Source organism: Lampetra planeri, chromosome 54 (genome assembly GCF_965212315.1).
Source record: "Lampetra planeri chromosome 54, kcLamPlan1.2.h2, whole genome shotgun sequence".
Classification (NCBI taxonomy): domain Eukaryota; kingdom Metazoa; phylum Chordata; class Hyperoartia; order Petromyzontiformes; family Petromyzontidae; genus Lampetra; species Lampetra planeri.
This window is the reverse complement of record NC_136160.1, coordinates 737,110-752,844: the sequence shown is the minus strand read 5'-3', so window position 1 is coordinate 752,844 and position 15,735 is coordinate 737,110. Positions and strand designations below refer to the sequence as shown.

Here is a 15,735-nt window from a genome sequence, read left to right as displayed (position 1 = left end):
ATTTTTTTTAATTAAAAGAAAAAAATTATCAAGAGGCTGCGTCTTATAATCCGAGGTATAAATCGACGGTTTTGTATTTTGCGAGCGCGCGTCACGTGGCCCCGCCGGCGACCAATGGGAGCGGCCCCGCGGCGGAAGTCGACGGCGTGAGGCGGGCGCGAAGTCGTTGACCGCGAAGACGCTGGGCGCGATAAACTTCTTATTCTTGTTGTTGTTTTTAAATTTACGTCAAATAACGAGGAGTACTAGCGTCGTTTTATTGCACGCAGAGCGATAACAACCGAGCGCGAGCCGAGAAATATCTGCGGAATGTAAGTACCCGTTAGCTGCTGTCTGCTACTGAGGCCTAGTCCCGTCGCCAGCGTTTCATCATCGTCAGCCATGGTCAATCCACTGCTGGATGAAGGCCTTCCCCCCCACACTCCGAGCCGTCCGCATCTCTCGCGATCTTGCCATGCCAACGACCCCAACCATCGCCCTCACGCGAGCTGATTTGCATCTCGGCTGTGGGACGTCCTCTCGGAGCCGTGCTATTCCTGACCCTGCCGCCCTCCGTCGCGAACCTTGACCATCGATAATCGTCGCCCCTCTTTCTCGCGACGAGGGCCTCCTGCCCAAGCCCGCGTGTTTCTCTTCACGGAGTTGCCCTCGGCCTGCGTGTTGTCTAACCCACGTTGCGTCCTCGTATCGGCGAGATTCCGATTCGTGCGTAACTCGGTGCGTGCTGCCTGTAGGTACCTCACGTCGGGTTTACATGAATGAACGTAACATGTTTAAATGCACGTGCGCATGTAATTAAGTTGAATTCATATACGCATTCAGTAGTGTACCTCCTCCCACTGTAGTAGGTGGGAACGGTGGTCACCCCATGGAGTGACCGGTCCCGCCATGGGGATATGGAATTTCCTCCACTGGTTGTACAGTGAAGAAAAGCACCCCATCTTCGCGGTCGTCTGAATGAGAAACCACGTTGACTTGACGAAGCGCAAATTCGTACGAAGTTGGAACACTTTGTCACACGTGAGGTGAAGCACCGAGTTCCTACCTCACTGCACGGATAGTATTCGTCGTTTGGGGTCTCACGGCCTGTGCCTCAGCAATTGCAAAGTGGGGGAACCCTGCAGGTGATTGTTGGATTATTATCACTTAACAGGATCGTGACAAGTGGCAAAGGCTTGCAGAAGCCTTCATTCGGCAGTGGATTGATCATGGCTGATGATGATGATGACTAGCATGCCTTGAGACCGAGCTAGTTTCTACGATATTTCATCTGTTTCATAAACAGGTTACATTGTCGATTAGTTATTTAGCAATGAACAATGATTCACAGCCCTTTGTCAATAAACTATTTGTGCCTGTCAAAATATTTTTAGTATACTGCACTATGCAAGACCCGCGGTACGTTATGATTTACAAAAAAAACAGTTTAGAGTAATCACGTTTACAATCACATGCTATTTGTTACAAATTGCACAATTAAAATTGTAATTGACCCCCAGGTTCGCTCGTGATGTGGGTGCCAATGACCGGTCCAATATCACTCGCTGCTGATTTATGTTCGTGTTGGATGAAAATTGAGTTGAGGTCACCAGGTTCTGAGCAGAGTACTCGTGCCACTGCTCCCACCACTCGAAAACAATATAATATTGATTTAAATGAAGAAAAAAAACCAATGGGAATATGTTATGTAAGCTGTTTTATGTAACTAGTACCTTGTGAAATATAGGACCAATATACTGTATAGTAGTGAATTAGGTTTTAGTAATTGTTGATAAAGTACAGTATTTTTTATTTGTAAAAAAAATGCGAATGGGATGTTGAGAAAGGATGGACAATTTCTCAAGTGTTGTGAAGTTTCCACTCCATGCATGTACATATGTTGAACTTCTTTTGTATCGTGCATAGCCAACCGTGCTAATCGGATGTGCAGTTTCAAAAAATCAGATAAACAATGGAAACTCGCCAATGTAATTACAACACCCTTATTTTTTGCCAGCAACAGCTGGGCAGTGCTTATTTCTTACATTTCTAACTAAAGCTTTGGACCAGCCTTTCTGCAATGAACCGTTAATACAACACATGTTAATGCTCTTCATTAACACTATTCAAACACATTTTTATAGACGCGTGCCAGTGTAAAATGAACCGTTACATTGTACACTGTTACTTTCACTTAGTCTTTTAGATCCTTTATTTTGCCATGCGACATCCCATTCAGATTCATAGTAATACTAATTTAATGCCCTTTTTAAAAAACAAAAAATGCTCAAATTAGTAAAAAGACGGTTTTATTTCTTCAGGAAGTGATGTTTGGTCCATTGCTAAGTGTGTACTGTGCTGTGTTTAACACGTGGGACGAAAACCAGAGCGCCTTGCAGAAAACCCATACATAGTAGCAAATTACTTTGTGGTTCTTTCGGTAAAGTCACGTTGAAAGAAAATCAATTAAATAATAGAATACGACGGTTCGATTGCAACACAAGCAATCATCATCAGGTACGAATGAATGAGAAAACAAACCTAGTAAACTTAGAAATGTAATGCAATCCAACACAGAGAGTCGGCTAACATAACAATCAACACCCTACTTGGTTGATTACGTTCTTCCAAAGATTGCTAAAATTTTGAGAGAGAGTAGCAAATGTCACTCCAAAAACCTGCATAGGTAGCTGGGCGACCTACTCGGTGTTCTCCCGATTACCTGATGCCCGGCCGGTGTCTCTGCAGTTTTAGATGTTTGTGCCACAGTCTCGGCGTGATCTACCAACTTATAAATTCTCCTGGTCACAGGCATGAGCCTGAAAGTGTAGAAAAGCATGAAACGGAGAGGAAAGAAAGCGAGAAAGGGAAATAGAACAGTGAATGAACGCAACAAGCAATGGAAGAGAGGATTAGAGATTGGTAATTGAGATGGGAATGGGAGACGGAATAAGGAGAGCAAACCTGAGAGGTGAGAGAAACAGGGAGAGAGATGAGTGAGGGAACTGGGTAAGATACAGTGAAGGAATGAGAGGGGAAATAGGAAATAAGAAACAGACGCAAACACAAAGCAAACAATCAGGATACATTGGGATATACAGCACAGAGAAGGCATGAGAAAGGTGGAGAGAGACAGGGCTCTATTAGAATACAAGGTTGGCTGACTGGTAGGGACTGTTGGATGGTCATGTCCAAATGACATGCGTCTTCCTAGTATATCACTTAACTTACTTGCCTGTAAAAGCAATGGGCACATTTTTTAAATCCCTCTGCCTCTGTCCACCCAGTAGTGTAAATTGTGATACCACATCCGGCCAGCACATCTCATGTGGTGAGTTAAAATGCGGGTACTCTTCAAAATGTCTGGCCAGTAAGGAAGAATCATAGAAAATTATCTCGACAGGTGCTCTTTAGATCTCTTCTCTGGTGGTGGATTTTTTGCCAGCAATGGTGTGAGCAAGTAATTGCAGGGCTGCACCTTTACCTCTTTATCTTTTGCACGTGCGTAACAGGGTTTGTGTTCAGCAACATCATGGAGCAGGGAGGAGACACACACATGGAGGTAGAGCACGCAGTTGACCCCTTCGCTGTAGACCCCGAGCCAAACCGCCGCATCATGGACATAAATCTCCAACTCGAAGACTCTGTTCCCCTTACCATCAACGACAACCAGGAACCTACAAGCTCCACAAATCAACATCACACAGCTTTCCCCTACAGTGCCGATCGCGACCCAGGCGAGGTCGCAAATTTGCTTATGTATGAAAACGTTGAAACGCTTGAAGCTAACACTGCTGCTGCACAAGCAGCGATACAGCAGCGGCATGTCAGTGGAGTCGAGGGAACGGCTGGTCTGTCCAGAAGGAGGCCGTGGCGTTTCCGGACGTATGCGGCGCTCGGAGAGGCGTCGGGCCAATCGCGGCCGCGGCCGCACGACACTCGGAGCGCACGGTCCACGAGGGCGGGCGTTTTGCTGGAAACCGCTCCGGCGGCAACGGCTGCGGCGGCAACACGGAGATCCACTAGGACTGGTGGAGGTGTCGGGAGTGGTGCCGCCAGGACCCATCATGAGGTGTCTTCAAATCTTCTCGCCAGCTTCTTCCGTGCGCAGGGAGCCACGCTTATGCAGGTGAGTTTTGTGAAATGGCAGTGACAGTCTCAGCCTCCTGAGTGAAAGTCTCGAGGCTCGTACGAAGGCTGGGAGGTGTTCGCTTCTCCGTTACTGACCCTGAAATAGCGGTGGAAGTTATACACTCCTATGACAGCGATTCACCTGGCAGGATTTCATTTCCTGCCAAAAGTACTCTAGCTCTAGGACATGTTTGAGCTTTTACCGCGTGTTGTTTGCCATTTCACTCCATCTGCTGGGAGCTTTTTCAGGAGGTGAATTGAACGTTGAACTGAAATGAGCTCGATTCACTTCCTGAAGAAGCTCCCAGGTTGTGGATTGAAACATTGGACATCAGCCTGAAAACACATGAGAGGGCTTGCAGCAGAACTGCCAAAACCTACTGAAAGTGGTATCTTATTTTTTCTGAAAGGGTTCGCTCACAATGGTTACATTAAACCGGTCTATATTGTCTCGTGTGAAAAGGGCCCCTGATTCTGTGTTGTTCACCGGCCAGACTGCGCTCATGATTCGTGCTTAGGAACTAAGCATCCGCTTCCCCTCTGTGCTGTGCGCGAGTTTAGAGGGACGTGCAGATCGTGCTGGGTTCTGCGCGAGCCAACGGCGGCGACGATGATTCCTCCGATTCGGCCTCGGATCCCGGGAACCAGGAGCTGATTGAGCTGAGCGGCTCCGACGTGGACCCATATGACGAGAGCACCGAGGAGGCGGAGACGGCCTCTATTGTCGACAGCGGCGGTGAGCTTCGCTCGCGATCGCCGCCGGTTCCGCCGGGTCACTGCGAGAGGTGCTCCTTGCGCCCCGCTGCTCCGAGCACCAAAAGAAAATAACAAAGAGAGTGCCCCGGTGAAGCGCCACCACTAAGGTTAGGGGTAGAGTTCTGGTCGGTGGGAGGGCTCGTGCCAGTGTCTGGGTGGCTCGTAGATGGGAGTGGGGGAACAGCCCTGGAAGAATGACACCACAGACATGCTTCTGGAGTCACTTCATTTTTGGCTGGGGTCTGGATTTCACTGCAGGATCTCGGTGGTGCAGGCTGAGTGCTCTCACATGGCCATTATGAGTCCCAACAGCAGTCGGCCCAAGTTTTTAGTCTTTTTGAAGCACAAAAAGTTTCAAAGTCAAGTCATAGTGCCTGACTGCTCAAACGGGCAGTGGGGCAGTGCTTATCTCTCTTGGCAACCCCATGCTTATGGTGGAAATTACACATTCATGTGTTGATGGCCAGTCCATCCGTAGAGCAACCACTCTAGACTTATCGCAAAGTGATGCTCGTTTTAATAACTTCCAAGGAAGTAGACCCATGACTCCTGACCAGAATTTTTACTCGCAGCTTTCCATTTGTGAGATTAGCGCTTTTCCAACTGTGCCACCTGGCTTAATAAACGTAACATTGAAGGAAGTTCATTGTGCATTGATATATAACTTCCATAATTCATTCTGTTGTAACACTGTAGATCTGGATGTTTTGTCAGAAGATGGACATGAAAATGAAGAGCAGCTTCCATCTGCAAATAATGAGCCCACAGCAGCTCCACCTAGCGATCTGCAGGCGGTAAGTACAGATAGCGCCCGCCCCCCACAGATAAAGAAAACGATCTGTCTATAGCCTCTATCAGACTGTAAGGGGTAAGTGCTGTTTACAAACGCCTATTAAGCCACCAAGGTGCACGAGGCGGTGGTGTGGCTGGCGACACGCCCAGCCGCCTTCGGCTCCCCAGTGCTGACGCATCCACTCAGCACCGGGTGTTTATCCATGATTGAGTTAACCTAGCCGAGGCCCAGGTGTGTGCGGCTTCATCTTTGTGCTGCGTTTACGCGCAGGGCGGCCCCGTGGCTGGGTCGGCGGGACTCGGTGCGGGGACGTTGGCGGGAGAGGGACTCGGTGCAGGGACGTCGGCGGGAGAGGGAGCCGGTGCCGGGGCGGTGCTGCCGAGCTCCTGCAAGCTGCCCACCGCCGCTTCACCGGGCGAAGAGGAACATGACCTGTGCCCCGTGTGCTTTGAGGCGTGGACCAATGCAGGATCCCACCGCCTGTGCACGCTTCGCTGCGGCCACCTCTTTGGATATTCCTGCATCGACAAGTGGCTCCGTGGTCAAGGGGGCAGGTGCCCACAGGTACGGGGGGCCCAATGTTGGGGTGGGGGGGGTGCGAGAATTCTCACGGGTTTGGTGGCAAGATCGGACCCACGTACCCTTAATCAAATGAAAGTGCGAGCAGTGTGTAACGCGTGTGTTTTCCCCTCTCTCCGCGTGTGACAGTGCAACAAGAAGGCGAAGCGCTCCGAGGTGGTTGTCCTCTATGCCAAGTCGATCAAGTCCGTGGACACGAGCGAGGAGGAGCGTTTGAAGAGGTGCAGGCTGACGGCACGTGTCATGTTTACCTCTCGTGTTTTGATGTGTTAGGGGGGTTGGAGCGGTGGCGCAATGGTTAGTCACCGTGCTATAAATTTGGCTTCCTGGAATTGTATTTCCGACCGCAGCAAACGTCAGTGGTGAGTGATATCTCAATCGGTCCTGGACCTCCCCTCCTTCACTAAACGGCACTTACCAGCATGTTGAATCATGGTCAAGCAAACTATAACCGACATAGCCGTCATCAATTAACTGACAAAGGGCTGTACATTTATTTTACATTACACGTTACCCGTTGCTTTTTCCTCATGATTACAATTGATTCGGCATAAAACAGTAAAAAGGGACTGAATATGAATTTAACTGCGTTTGAAATCCATTTGGCTTATGGTAAATACACCCGCAGTATGAATTAGAGTGGCAGCCGGGTTCCGGCCGCCAACATCCGCAGCAAGCGACAGTCGCGCTCCCGCTAGGCCATGACACCACCCCAGTGACACGTACTTCTCTCTTATCCTGGCAGCGAGCTCGCAACGCAGCAAGTGCAGCGGAGGAAGGCCGAGCTGGAGTCGGCTCAGTGCCGCCTGCAGATGCAGGTGGTATCGGAGGAGTATCGCAAGCTCAAGCACCAGCTGCAGGTGGCTGACGGAGTCTTGGTTCCCACGTTCGTGTTGTGTCTGTCTTGCCAAACGACTGCCGTGTCGTTCCGGGTCTCTAGGCCTGCGTTTGAAAGTTTTGGAGCCAAAGTCGAATCATCTGTCTGATCCGATGAGTAATTGGGCAGCACTAGTTTACAATTACACAATCCTCTGACAGTGGCCCGTGTCTCCGTAGGTTGTCTGCTGTTGATATCTTGCATAATGGAACACATTATATTGACTCCGGAGGGATGATGGGGGTGAGTTGTGTACCCTGACAGGGATTTTACTCGCAGCCCTCCGATAACAAATTGTTTGGTAAATCCGCAGCACCATCAGATAAAATATAAGCAGTGTGCAAAGTCGGAAATGATGATGAAGATTATGGTGATGTTTGATGATGAATATTCTTTATTTGAGTACAATAATGAAAATGTATTATTTTTAATTAGAATGATCATGTGAATTGTTTGAAGATTTGTTTATTGAACAAATGCATGTTAGAGGAAAACCCAGCCCAAAAAAGCAAACATCTTACTGTATTGTGTACCTAGATTGTGTGTCACACGTGGTCTGACGTGAGTGTTAAGATTTGTTAATGAGAAAACAACTTTTAAAATCACTGCTTACCAGCGTGAGTCTACCCAGCAACAATGAGTGTGTACAACCGAGCCGATTGCCAGGTTAAGTGTGGTGGGGTAAAGGGTGGGTACTCTTCCAAGGCGTGTAGCCAACGTGGAAGAGTAGCCCAAATACCGTCTAGAGGCACTCTCTTGAACTCCCCTCGAGCGGAGGCCCCTTCCTTCCGCCAGCCGTGAATTGAGCAAACAATTGTGCCAGCATTTCAGTGTGCTCCCCTGTCGCCTCTGTTCATCCCGTGCTCACGACAGGAGCTCCGCTCCACACTGTCCCAATACGGCGCGGGGTCAAGCTGCACGCCGTCGAGCCAGGGAGAGGGCAGCGGCGCCGTCGGCACCTCCCGAATATACAACTTCACCAAGGGCCTCACCGTGTCGGCTGGTGGTGGATGCCGCGTCATGGCCTTCTCGTCCGCCCAGGGTTGCCTCGTGGCCTCGCAGCCCTCGCCCCATGCCTCCTTCATGCCAGGCACGGCTCATGGGGGCATCTGGAGAGGAGAGATTCAGCAAGGGCTGCTGGTTTTGGGTGGCGTTCGGTTTCATTAGGATTTATTTACTGGAATGGTTTTCGTTCACATCGACTCCGTGACGATGGTCATAAATAAAAGTAAAATGCTTTCCCCTTTCTGGCAGGGTAATAGACACCTATTATCACAAGGCATCAAGTCTTCATTAACCACACAAACTTCTGGTCCAAGATACAAACAAATATATGCATTGTCCTTGAAACTGATTGGCCTACACCAGAGAGAGTCTCTCTTCCTGTTTTAAAGCAGCATGTTCGTAATCTAATTCAGGAAGTTGACTTGCAATTAGCATTGCCGTATTCTCTGGATTACAAAATGCACTTTAAAAAAATGGCCCAAAGATTGGGGCGCGCCTTACTTTCCAGAGGTGTCTGATAATCTGGAGAATGCGGTAACCTCCATCGAGATTAATATGAGAACGATTGTTCACAATCATTGGCATCGTCTCCAAAACGATGGTCCACTTTCATTTCATCGACTGGACTAAATGTCATCACGCCTGTGCTGTGCGCTTCCTCCACTTGTCATGTGACCCCTGTGCGTCGCCGCCAGGTTTCGGGGTGAAGAAGATCAGTGGCGGGGACCTCAAGAGCACGCAGTACGTGCCCATCCACAGCAACCAGATACGTGGCCTCTCCTTCAGCAGCCACGGCGACAGCCTGCTGCTGTCCGCCTCGCTTGACAACACCGTCCGCATCACCAGGTGCCACGCTACGCACGCCGCGTGTGGGGCCCGGCGTGCTCCACCGGGGCTCGGCGCGCGCCCGATGCCTCTTTTCGCAGCGTGGCCGAGCCGTGCCGATCCAGTCTGGTGTGGTTCGGGAGGATGCCGGATTGTTTTTTTCCGACGCAGGAGCCAAGCCGCGTTGCTCGCATCGCACGCAATGAGCAATTCGAGATGCGTGTAGACGATGCGGTGATGCTTTGTTTCAGTTGTGTACTGCAATGAACATGTCATTAGCCCTGGCCCTGCTTTGGTCCTGGCTCGGCGTGGAAAATAATCATCCATACCCTGAAGTCCCTGCATTAGCTGGACTCGGATGTGCCATCATTTGGCTAATTTCGAGACTGGACGAACTCCTTCCACTCCAGTCGAAGACAAACGCTTATGTTGGACAGCGTAATGTAATCCGTGGGTGCGCACGATTCGTCCTAATTTGTTTTTTTATTTGACATCGCCCTCTCCGCAAGCCTGACGAGCAACACGGTGGTGCAGACGTACCAGGCGGGCAAGCCCGTGTGGAGCTGCTGCTGGTGCGGCGACGAACAAATGTACCTCTTTGCGGGGCTCCTCAACGGCACCATCCTGGTGTACGACATGCGGGACACACGCACGCACGTGCAGGAGCTGCCCCCACATGGCGCCAGGTCGGCACGCTCGCCCACACCGCCGCATGCAATCCTCAACGGGAATTTGACTTGGCTCACTTGGCTTTTGCATAAGTAATTCGTATTTCTATCGATCGGATGGTTGGCGTACAGAGAACAATTGTTTTTTCTAGGGAAGCCTCATTCTGCCTTAAGACTGTCGGAGAATCATGCTTGCAGAGTTTGACTAACGACTTAATAGCTGTGCGATGAAAGAGAGCAGCAGGAGAAATCTCTGGACATATGAGGGAACAATACTCGGCAACCACTTTCCCGGCCGTTGTCTGCAGGCCACCACCTAACTCTGCAAGTGGGGCCTTAGACACACCCGCACAATCATCTGTGCTGGCGCCTCAATGTTTGTTATATAATACAAATTATAATTAACCTTGGAAGGCCTCACTGAGTCTCAATACACTTTTTTTCAGTAAGGTCCTACATTGCCATGAATTACTATTTGGCAAGGGAGATGAAACTGGAATACCCGGAGAAAACCCACCGCACGTACTAGCGGATAGGGCTGCAACCTCCGAGCAACTAGGTTAAAACCAGTCGGCCTCAATAAATACAATATTTTATGTTTACCAAAACCCCATTGTTGTGCTGCTACACATCACCTGGCCACCTACCAGTCCACAGCCCCACGCGTACAACACCTGGTATAGGCGAGTGGGCAAACATCAAAGCACAGTGCAGGTTCGGCATTGCTTCGCTTCTCAGATTGGGTGCATTCAGAGTGACCTGGTCGTGGACATCTGGTTGGTTTGATTTGAGACAATTTTAACAATTTGTATTTGTGAGTGATGGAACCTCAGACGGCCCAGCCTTGTGTGCTTTACACGACAAACAACTCCCTGCGTACTCTAACCCTATGTATACATCCTCTCTCGGTGGCATGGGAAGACCTTCATCCAGCAGTATATTGGCAACAATTGATAATTTGCAATATAATAACAGAGCACCCAACGGTTTCACCGGTTTTTGCTTCTGCGGTGTTCTAGAGGCCGCGTTATTCCACACCAAGAACACATTCTGTGCTGTGCCTCCTCGTAGCTAAAACGTACCGTCGTCCTAACATGCGTGTGCGCACGCACATTTGCCAGGTGCCCTGTGGCATCGCTGAGCTACATCCCGCATGGGGGCGCGTCCCCATTGGCGGCCCTGCCGATGGGCGGGCTCCTCGCCGGGACGCTGGAGGGCGGCTGCTTCTGGGAGCGCCGACCGGGCGGCAGCTTCGTGCCACACGCGCTCTCGGCGGAGCCTGGCGGCGGATGCATCGACGTGCAGTGTGAGCCCCACAGCCGCCACTGCCTCGTCACCTACCGGCCCGGTGAGACGCCCTGCCCTTGTGTGCGCGTGTGCGTACGTGCGTTTATACGTGGGTATGTCATGTGCGGTTGGGAGAGCGGCGGCAAAAGTGGTTGGTGCGCCCCGCTCGAACCCGGCGACCCTGGTTCGATTCCCGCTCACAGTGACGAATAACTGACCAGTTCAGCCTGGGTCAACCAGTCCCTAGGTTGACCCAGCATGAAATGAATGTCTTGGTGAGCTGTGTAAACATCAGAATTGGAGATACAAATGCGGCCAGGCGTGGCGCTGGCCACTCACCCCCTCTGTGCCATGCCAGCCTTAATAAGTACTCGCTATAGCAGCACTTGCCTCCAACAGTCTCTTCGGTCTACACGGAGTATGTTTGTCGTGCGCTGTCGTTTTGTCAATGTTCATCATCCCCTCCCCAATCCCTTCATGATTAAATTAATGGTTATGATTCAGTAGGGGATGGGAGAGGGTGTAATGACTCGCCACCCCCTTCCAAATAACTGCATTGGAACCAGAGCTGCCCCACGACCTGCATAGTGTGGGAAGTCCCTCATCCAGCAGTAGCCTGTGAAACGGGCTGTACACGCAAATAAACGTGTTGAACACACGCACACACGCGTGTGCGTGCGTGCCTGCGATCCATGCACTCGCGAGCAGGCCGGACCCAGACGTCGGTGCGCTGCGTGTTGCTGGAGCTGGATTCAGTCCCGGAGCCCGGAGACCCGGCGCGCGTCCGCGTTGCCTGCAACCCCGTGCAGACGTTCCACACCGGCTCCACGTGCAAGCTGCTCAACAAGAACGCCATCTTCCCGAGCCCCGCGCACGACGGCAGCCTGCTGGTGTGCACCGGAGACGAGGCCTCCAACTGCGCCATGGTGGGAGCCGCTCCCACCCCTTGCCTGCGCCCCCACCCCCAGCCTCCAGTCATATCTAGGCCCAATTCAGTAATTTTCCGCATTAAGCTGAAACATGTTTATGCATTATTTCTAATCCATCTACCCCGTCCGTAACAGAGAGCGGCAGGCAGAATAACTCGTAAAGATGGTTAAAAATGAATCTGCCTCTTTTATAACGTTGTGTTGCTATTAGGGACTTACCCTTTTGAAAACTGGTCACATTTATCAAAACAAATTTGCAAATGTTTTTTTCCCCAGCGTGCTACCCTTCAGTTTCCCTGCTGCTAATTCAGTGCTTTCAAGGACATAATTTACGTTTGGAAAGCGTTACATAATTTATGCGTGCGTGTGATTTGTACCTTGAATTTATTCTCATTGACTAGTTCAGCACGTTCAGAAAAAAAACAACCCCGACGTAATTACAAATCCTCTTTTTACGTAACCCTCCGCAGATGTATTACTATGCCGTGCATACAGTATTGGGGCTGTCTTATCACAGGGCCGTTTATTTCGAGCGACAGAATGGATCTATGCTGGTGCGCAAGGCTGTGTGTGGTCACGCATTTTATCGCTTTGCAGGTCTGGAAATCCACCACAGGCTCTCTTCTGCAAAAGCTGCCAGCTCAACAGCCGGTGCTTGACATCTGTCCCTTCCAGATGAATCAACACAACTACCTGGCCACGCTAACTGAGAAGATGGTGAAGCTATACCAGTGGGGTTAGGATTGGGGAAGGCTTCGAGGGGAACTCGGACGTTGCACAACAACGACAGAGATTGGAAAAACGCATCCTTAACGAAAAGCACCCACCCGGGTGACGCTTTCATTAAAATGATCCCCACTGAAAAGTGTTCACATTAACTTTGTTCAACCGGGGTGAGAACTCGAGATACCCTCGGGTCAGTCGCATTTGCAAGATTGCCCTAGATCACCAAAGTGACAAGCAAAACAAATAAGTACATCGGTGAAGCAAAATAGAAATCCGAAGGGGAAAAACCTGCGTTTGATGAGAACTAGAAATATTGTACTATCATTAATAAATTTTTCATTTTTAAATCTGTTTAGTGTGAGTCGGCTTGGGCAGATGTTTTATCAGACTGAGCATAGCACAATTACAAAATTAAGTTACACAAACGTTAAAACAGATGCACGGTGACCAAGGTCGTGGGTTCGACTCAGCTCTTCATCCCTCCGGAAGTAATACATTGAGTCCAACGTCTTGTGGAGAGGACTGCCCCTGGCCTGGGAATGTGGGTTTTCCCACTCTGGCTCGAGGTCCACCAACAAGATAAGTGCCGCCACCATTGTTCGCGGATATCAGGAAGACGGTTTGAAAGTTTGGACTTTCGAATTATAAACCACCGCCGATGTCGTTTCGGAGTTGAATGCTGTAAACGTCCCACTCCAGTGCTTATGCATCTTGGCCTGCTGATGCATTATCTTAATCTTGGGAGGATGAAAACAAGGAGACCAAATTAGCACTGTTAAAGCGAATGACTGTTCTCTGGGACACGCCGCAGGCTGCGGACGGCGGTTTTGAGATCACGCACGTCTGACTGTCCCTGCAGCTGGAAGACCAGCTTACTTGGGCCATGCGGGCCAAATAAAGTTACGCGTGCAAACGTGAAATGTATCAAAAAGTATACATATATTTTTTTACACTTGTTAAAATTTTCATGCAGGCTTGCGTGGGAATTAGTAGACATTAGTGGTGGGGGGGGGACAGCTGTTAGGTCGATTGTATTCTATTTAGGCTGACTGAGATCGCCGCTGTTCGCAGAGGTTTGCTCGTCGAATCCAGCGGCCGCAATGGTTATTAGTTGCGGGCGTATTCACAACTAAAAGTCTGTGCCTGTAGGGGACGTTGAAGATCCTGCCATGTTCACAAGAAAGAGTGTCGGCCCATTGTGTTTGCCTGGTCCAATTTTTTTTGTATTTAAATGTTACCCGCAAATCACTCAATTGGAATGTACATATCGATTGTTGCCCCATATTCAAAACCCTGGCAGGACCCTCCTGAAAACGAGTTATGAGAAAACGAGTGATGTTTTGCTGTATAAAGAAGTATAATAAATAATTTTAGTTAGTGACTTAACTTATTTGACCTTTTATATTAAAAAATGTATCACTGTGGTTGAATATGAACCAATGTAAGTCAGTTTAGTATGTATACAATCCTATATTTCAGTCGAAAATGGAACCACATTTTAAATAAAATTATATTATAGGGAGCACATTCATCGTCTGCCCAGATCCATCCACTGCTCAATGAAAGCCTAATCAATATTCTTAGGTTTTTTCGGTAAAGTCACGTAGGTAAAACATTAAAATCAATCCCTAATAGTCTGTAAATGCAATAAATAATCCACCTCGCATCTTCATACGAGCCGGACTCATCGCTGCATCTACACAGTGGATGTCCTTTAAAGCGTGGCCCTCCTCATTTTGGCTGCCACTCCCATCAGCAGTCTCAACCAATGGCCATGCATTCCCTTCTCGCAACGTGTCCTGCCCAAGCTCACGTTTCTTAACGCTCAATGTGATGTCTAGAGCTTGTGTCTGTGTCTTCTCTGATCCACGTGTTCCTCTTTCTGTGCAGTTCCCAGCATGTACTTTTTCACGCGTTTTTTGCGCACTTTTCGGCTTTTGTTCCACACTATTTGTCAATGTCGATCTTAATGTTCCTGTCATAGCAGGGAATACTTTAGGAGAGCATAATGAAAGTACAAATACTCCCAAGAGAACATGTTAAAATATATTCAGAATACTGTAACAGACCACATTTCAATTTAAATACTTTCATAATACTTTGAATTTCAATCACAACGTTGAACTTTATACAGCAGCGCATTGTGGCGGGTACCAAATTTCACTAAAATTGTGGGCGAACGGAAGTAAAATGAGCATTGTTAAGGGAGACGAACACGCAAATTGCGGCCAGGATAAAAACTGGCGATCCCAGACTTTCCCTGCGGCGTGGCGGGTCGTGACGCTTTTGCTGATTGGCACAAAACCCAGCGCCTCACTCCGCGAGCGAGCATGGTGCCTCGTGAGCTGCCTGGATCACAGCCTCGACGTCGGTGGTTCTGGACGACCACAGAGGCTGAAAGAAAGGGTTCCAGCGATCGGATCGGTCTTCGGAAGAATTCGACCCTCCGATTGCTTAGCTACTAAAATCAAACCTCAACTCGAGTCGATGAAGATCGCAAGGGGTGACGATTGGGGGGAAGATCGCGAGTTGATACCGAAGCCCGGCGTCGTCTTTGCCCATCCGGAATCGAAAAAGCGAGTACCACTTTGTGAGCAGTCGACGGTGCTCGTCTTCTAGAGAAACTGGACCCCTCCATAGGATTGTGGAGTTTCCACTGCCGGCTCAGCCACCAATGAGGGGTGAGCGGTGGACCTTTGCGAGCGCACCACCATGATTTGCCCTTGACATTTTAAGACGTCACCAAAGTTTGGGATATTGAGAGTATGTCGCTCGTTTTGGGAACGATGACTTTTCGCAACAGGCTCAGGGCTGGCTATAGATATACATGTTTGATCTTTACACTTGCGTTAACTGTTTACAAATAAAGTACGCTTTTTCAAGAAAAGTGAAATTGTAACATCACTTGTACACCAATACCGCGCAATCTATCTCTGCCATTGTCTTTGTCGGCAAGGTTCGTCTTCGATTTGCTTCTCTGATGTGTTCGGGGGTTGAGGCCCGTGTGCGTCGTGAGATGCTTCATTTCACTCATCGTGCTGGGAGCTTCAGGAACTGATTATTGGCAATGTGTAGGTTCCCTCCCGGTGCACGCGAAGCCCCCGGCACGTGCAGCGAAACGTCGGACATCGTGCCGAACAGCACGCAGTACAATCTGTGCAATAAAACTGCAAAAACCTA

General features: G+C 49.4%; 1 protein-coding gene across 3 annotated transcripts; it reads left to right on the top strand.

Moving 5' to 3' along the window:
* The first annotated feature begins 100 nt into the window (after positions 1-100).
* RFWD3 (ring finger and WD repeat domain 3) lies at positions 101-15,735 on the top strand. 3 transcript variants are annotated; one of them, XM_078617501.1, is made up of 13 exons: positions 101-311; positions 3,492-4,108; positions 4,672-4,846; positions 5,563-5,660; positions 5,930-6,223; positions 6,368-6,459; positions 6,984-7,098; positions 7,989-8,205; positions 8,816-8,966; positions 9,455-9,631; positions 10,735-10,961; positions 11,609-11,826; positions 12,427-15,735. In XM_078617501.1, exons 2-13 carry the CDS (start codon positions 3,512-3,514, stop codon positions 12,568-12,570), a joined length of 2,505 nt encoding a protein of 834 aa, XP_078473627.1. In that variant the 5' UTR covers positions 101-311; positions 3,492-3,511; the 3' UTR covers positions 12,571-15,735. The 3 variants fall into 3 exon arrangements, with proteins under 3 accessions (XP_078473627.1, XP_078473629.1, XP_078473628.1); XM_078617503.1 differs by lacking the exon at positions 101-311 and adding an exon at positions 343-1,020; XM_078617502.1 differs by lacking the exon at positions 101-311 and adding an exon at positions 343-1,025.

Excerpts from the sequence above, each read along its gene's own strand:
- RFWD3 (XM_078617501.1), top strand. The coding sequence starts at position 3,512 with ATGGAGCAGGGAGGAGACACACACATGGAGGTAGAGCACGCAGTTGAC. Across the intron at positions 7,099-7,988 it reads AGCTCAAGCACCAGCTGCAG|GAGCTCCGCTCCACACTGTC; the intron begins GTGGCTGACGGA and ends TGCTCACGACAG. Across the intron at positions 8,967-9,454 it reads AACACCGTCCGCATCACCAG|CCTGACGAGCAACACGGTGG; the intron begins GTGCCACGCTAC and ends CCTCTCCGCAAG.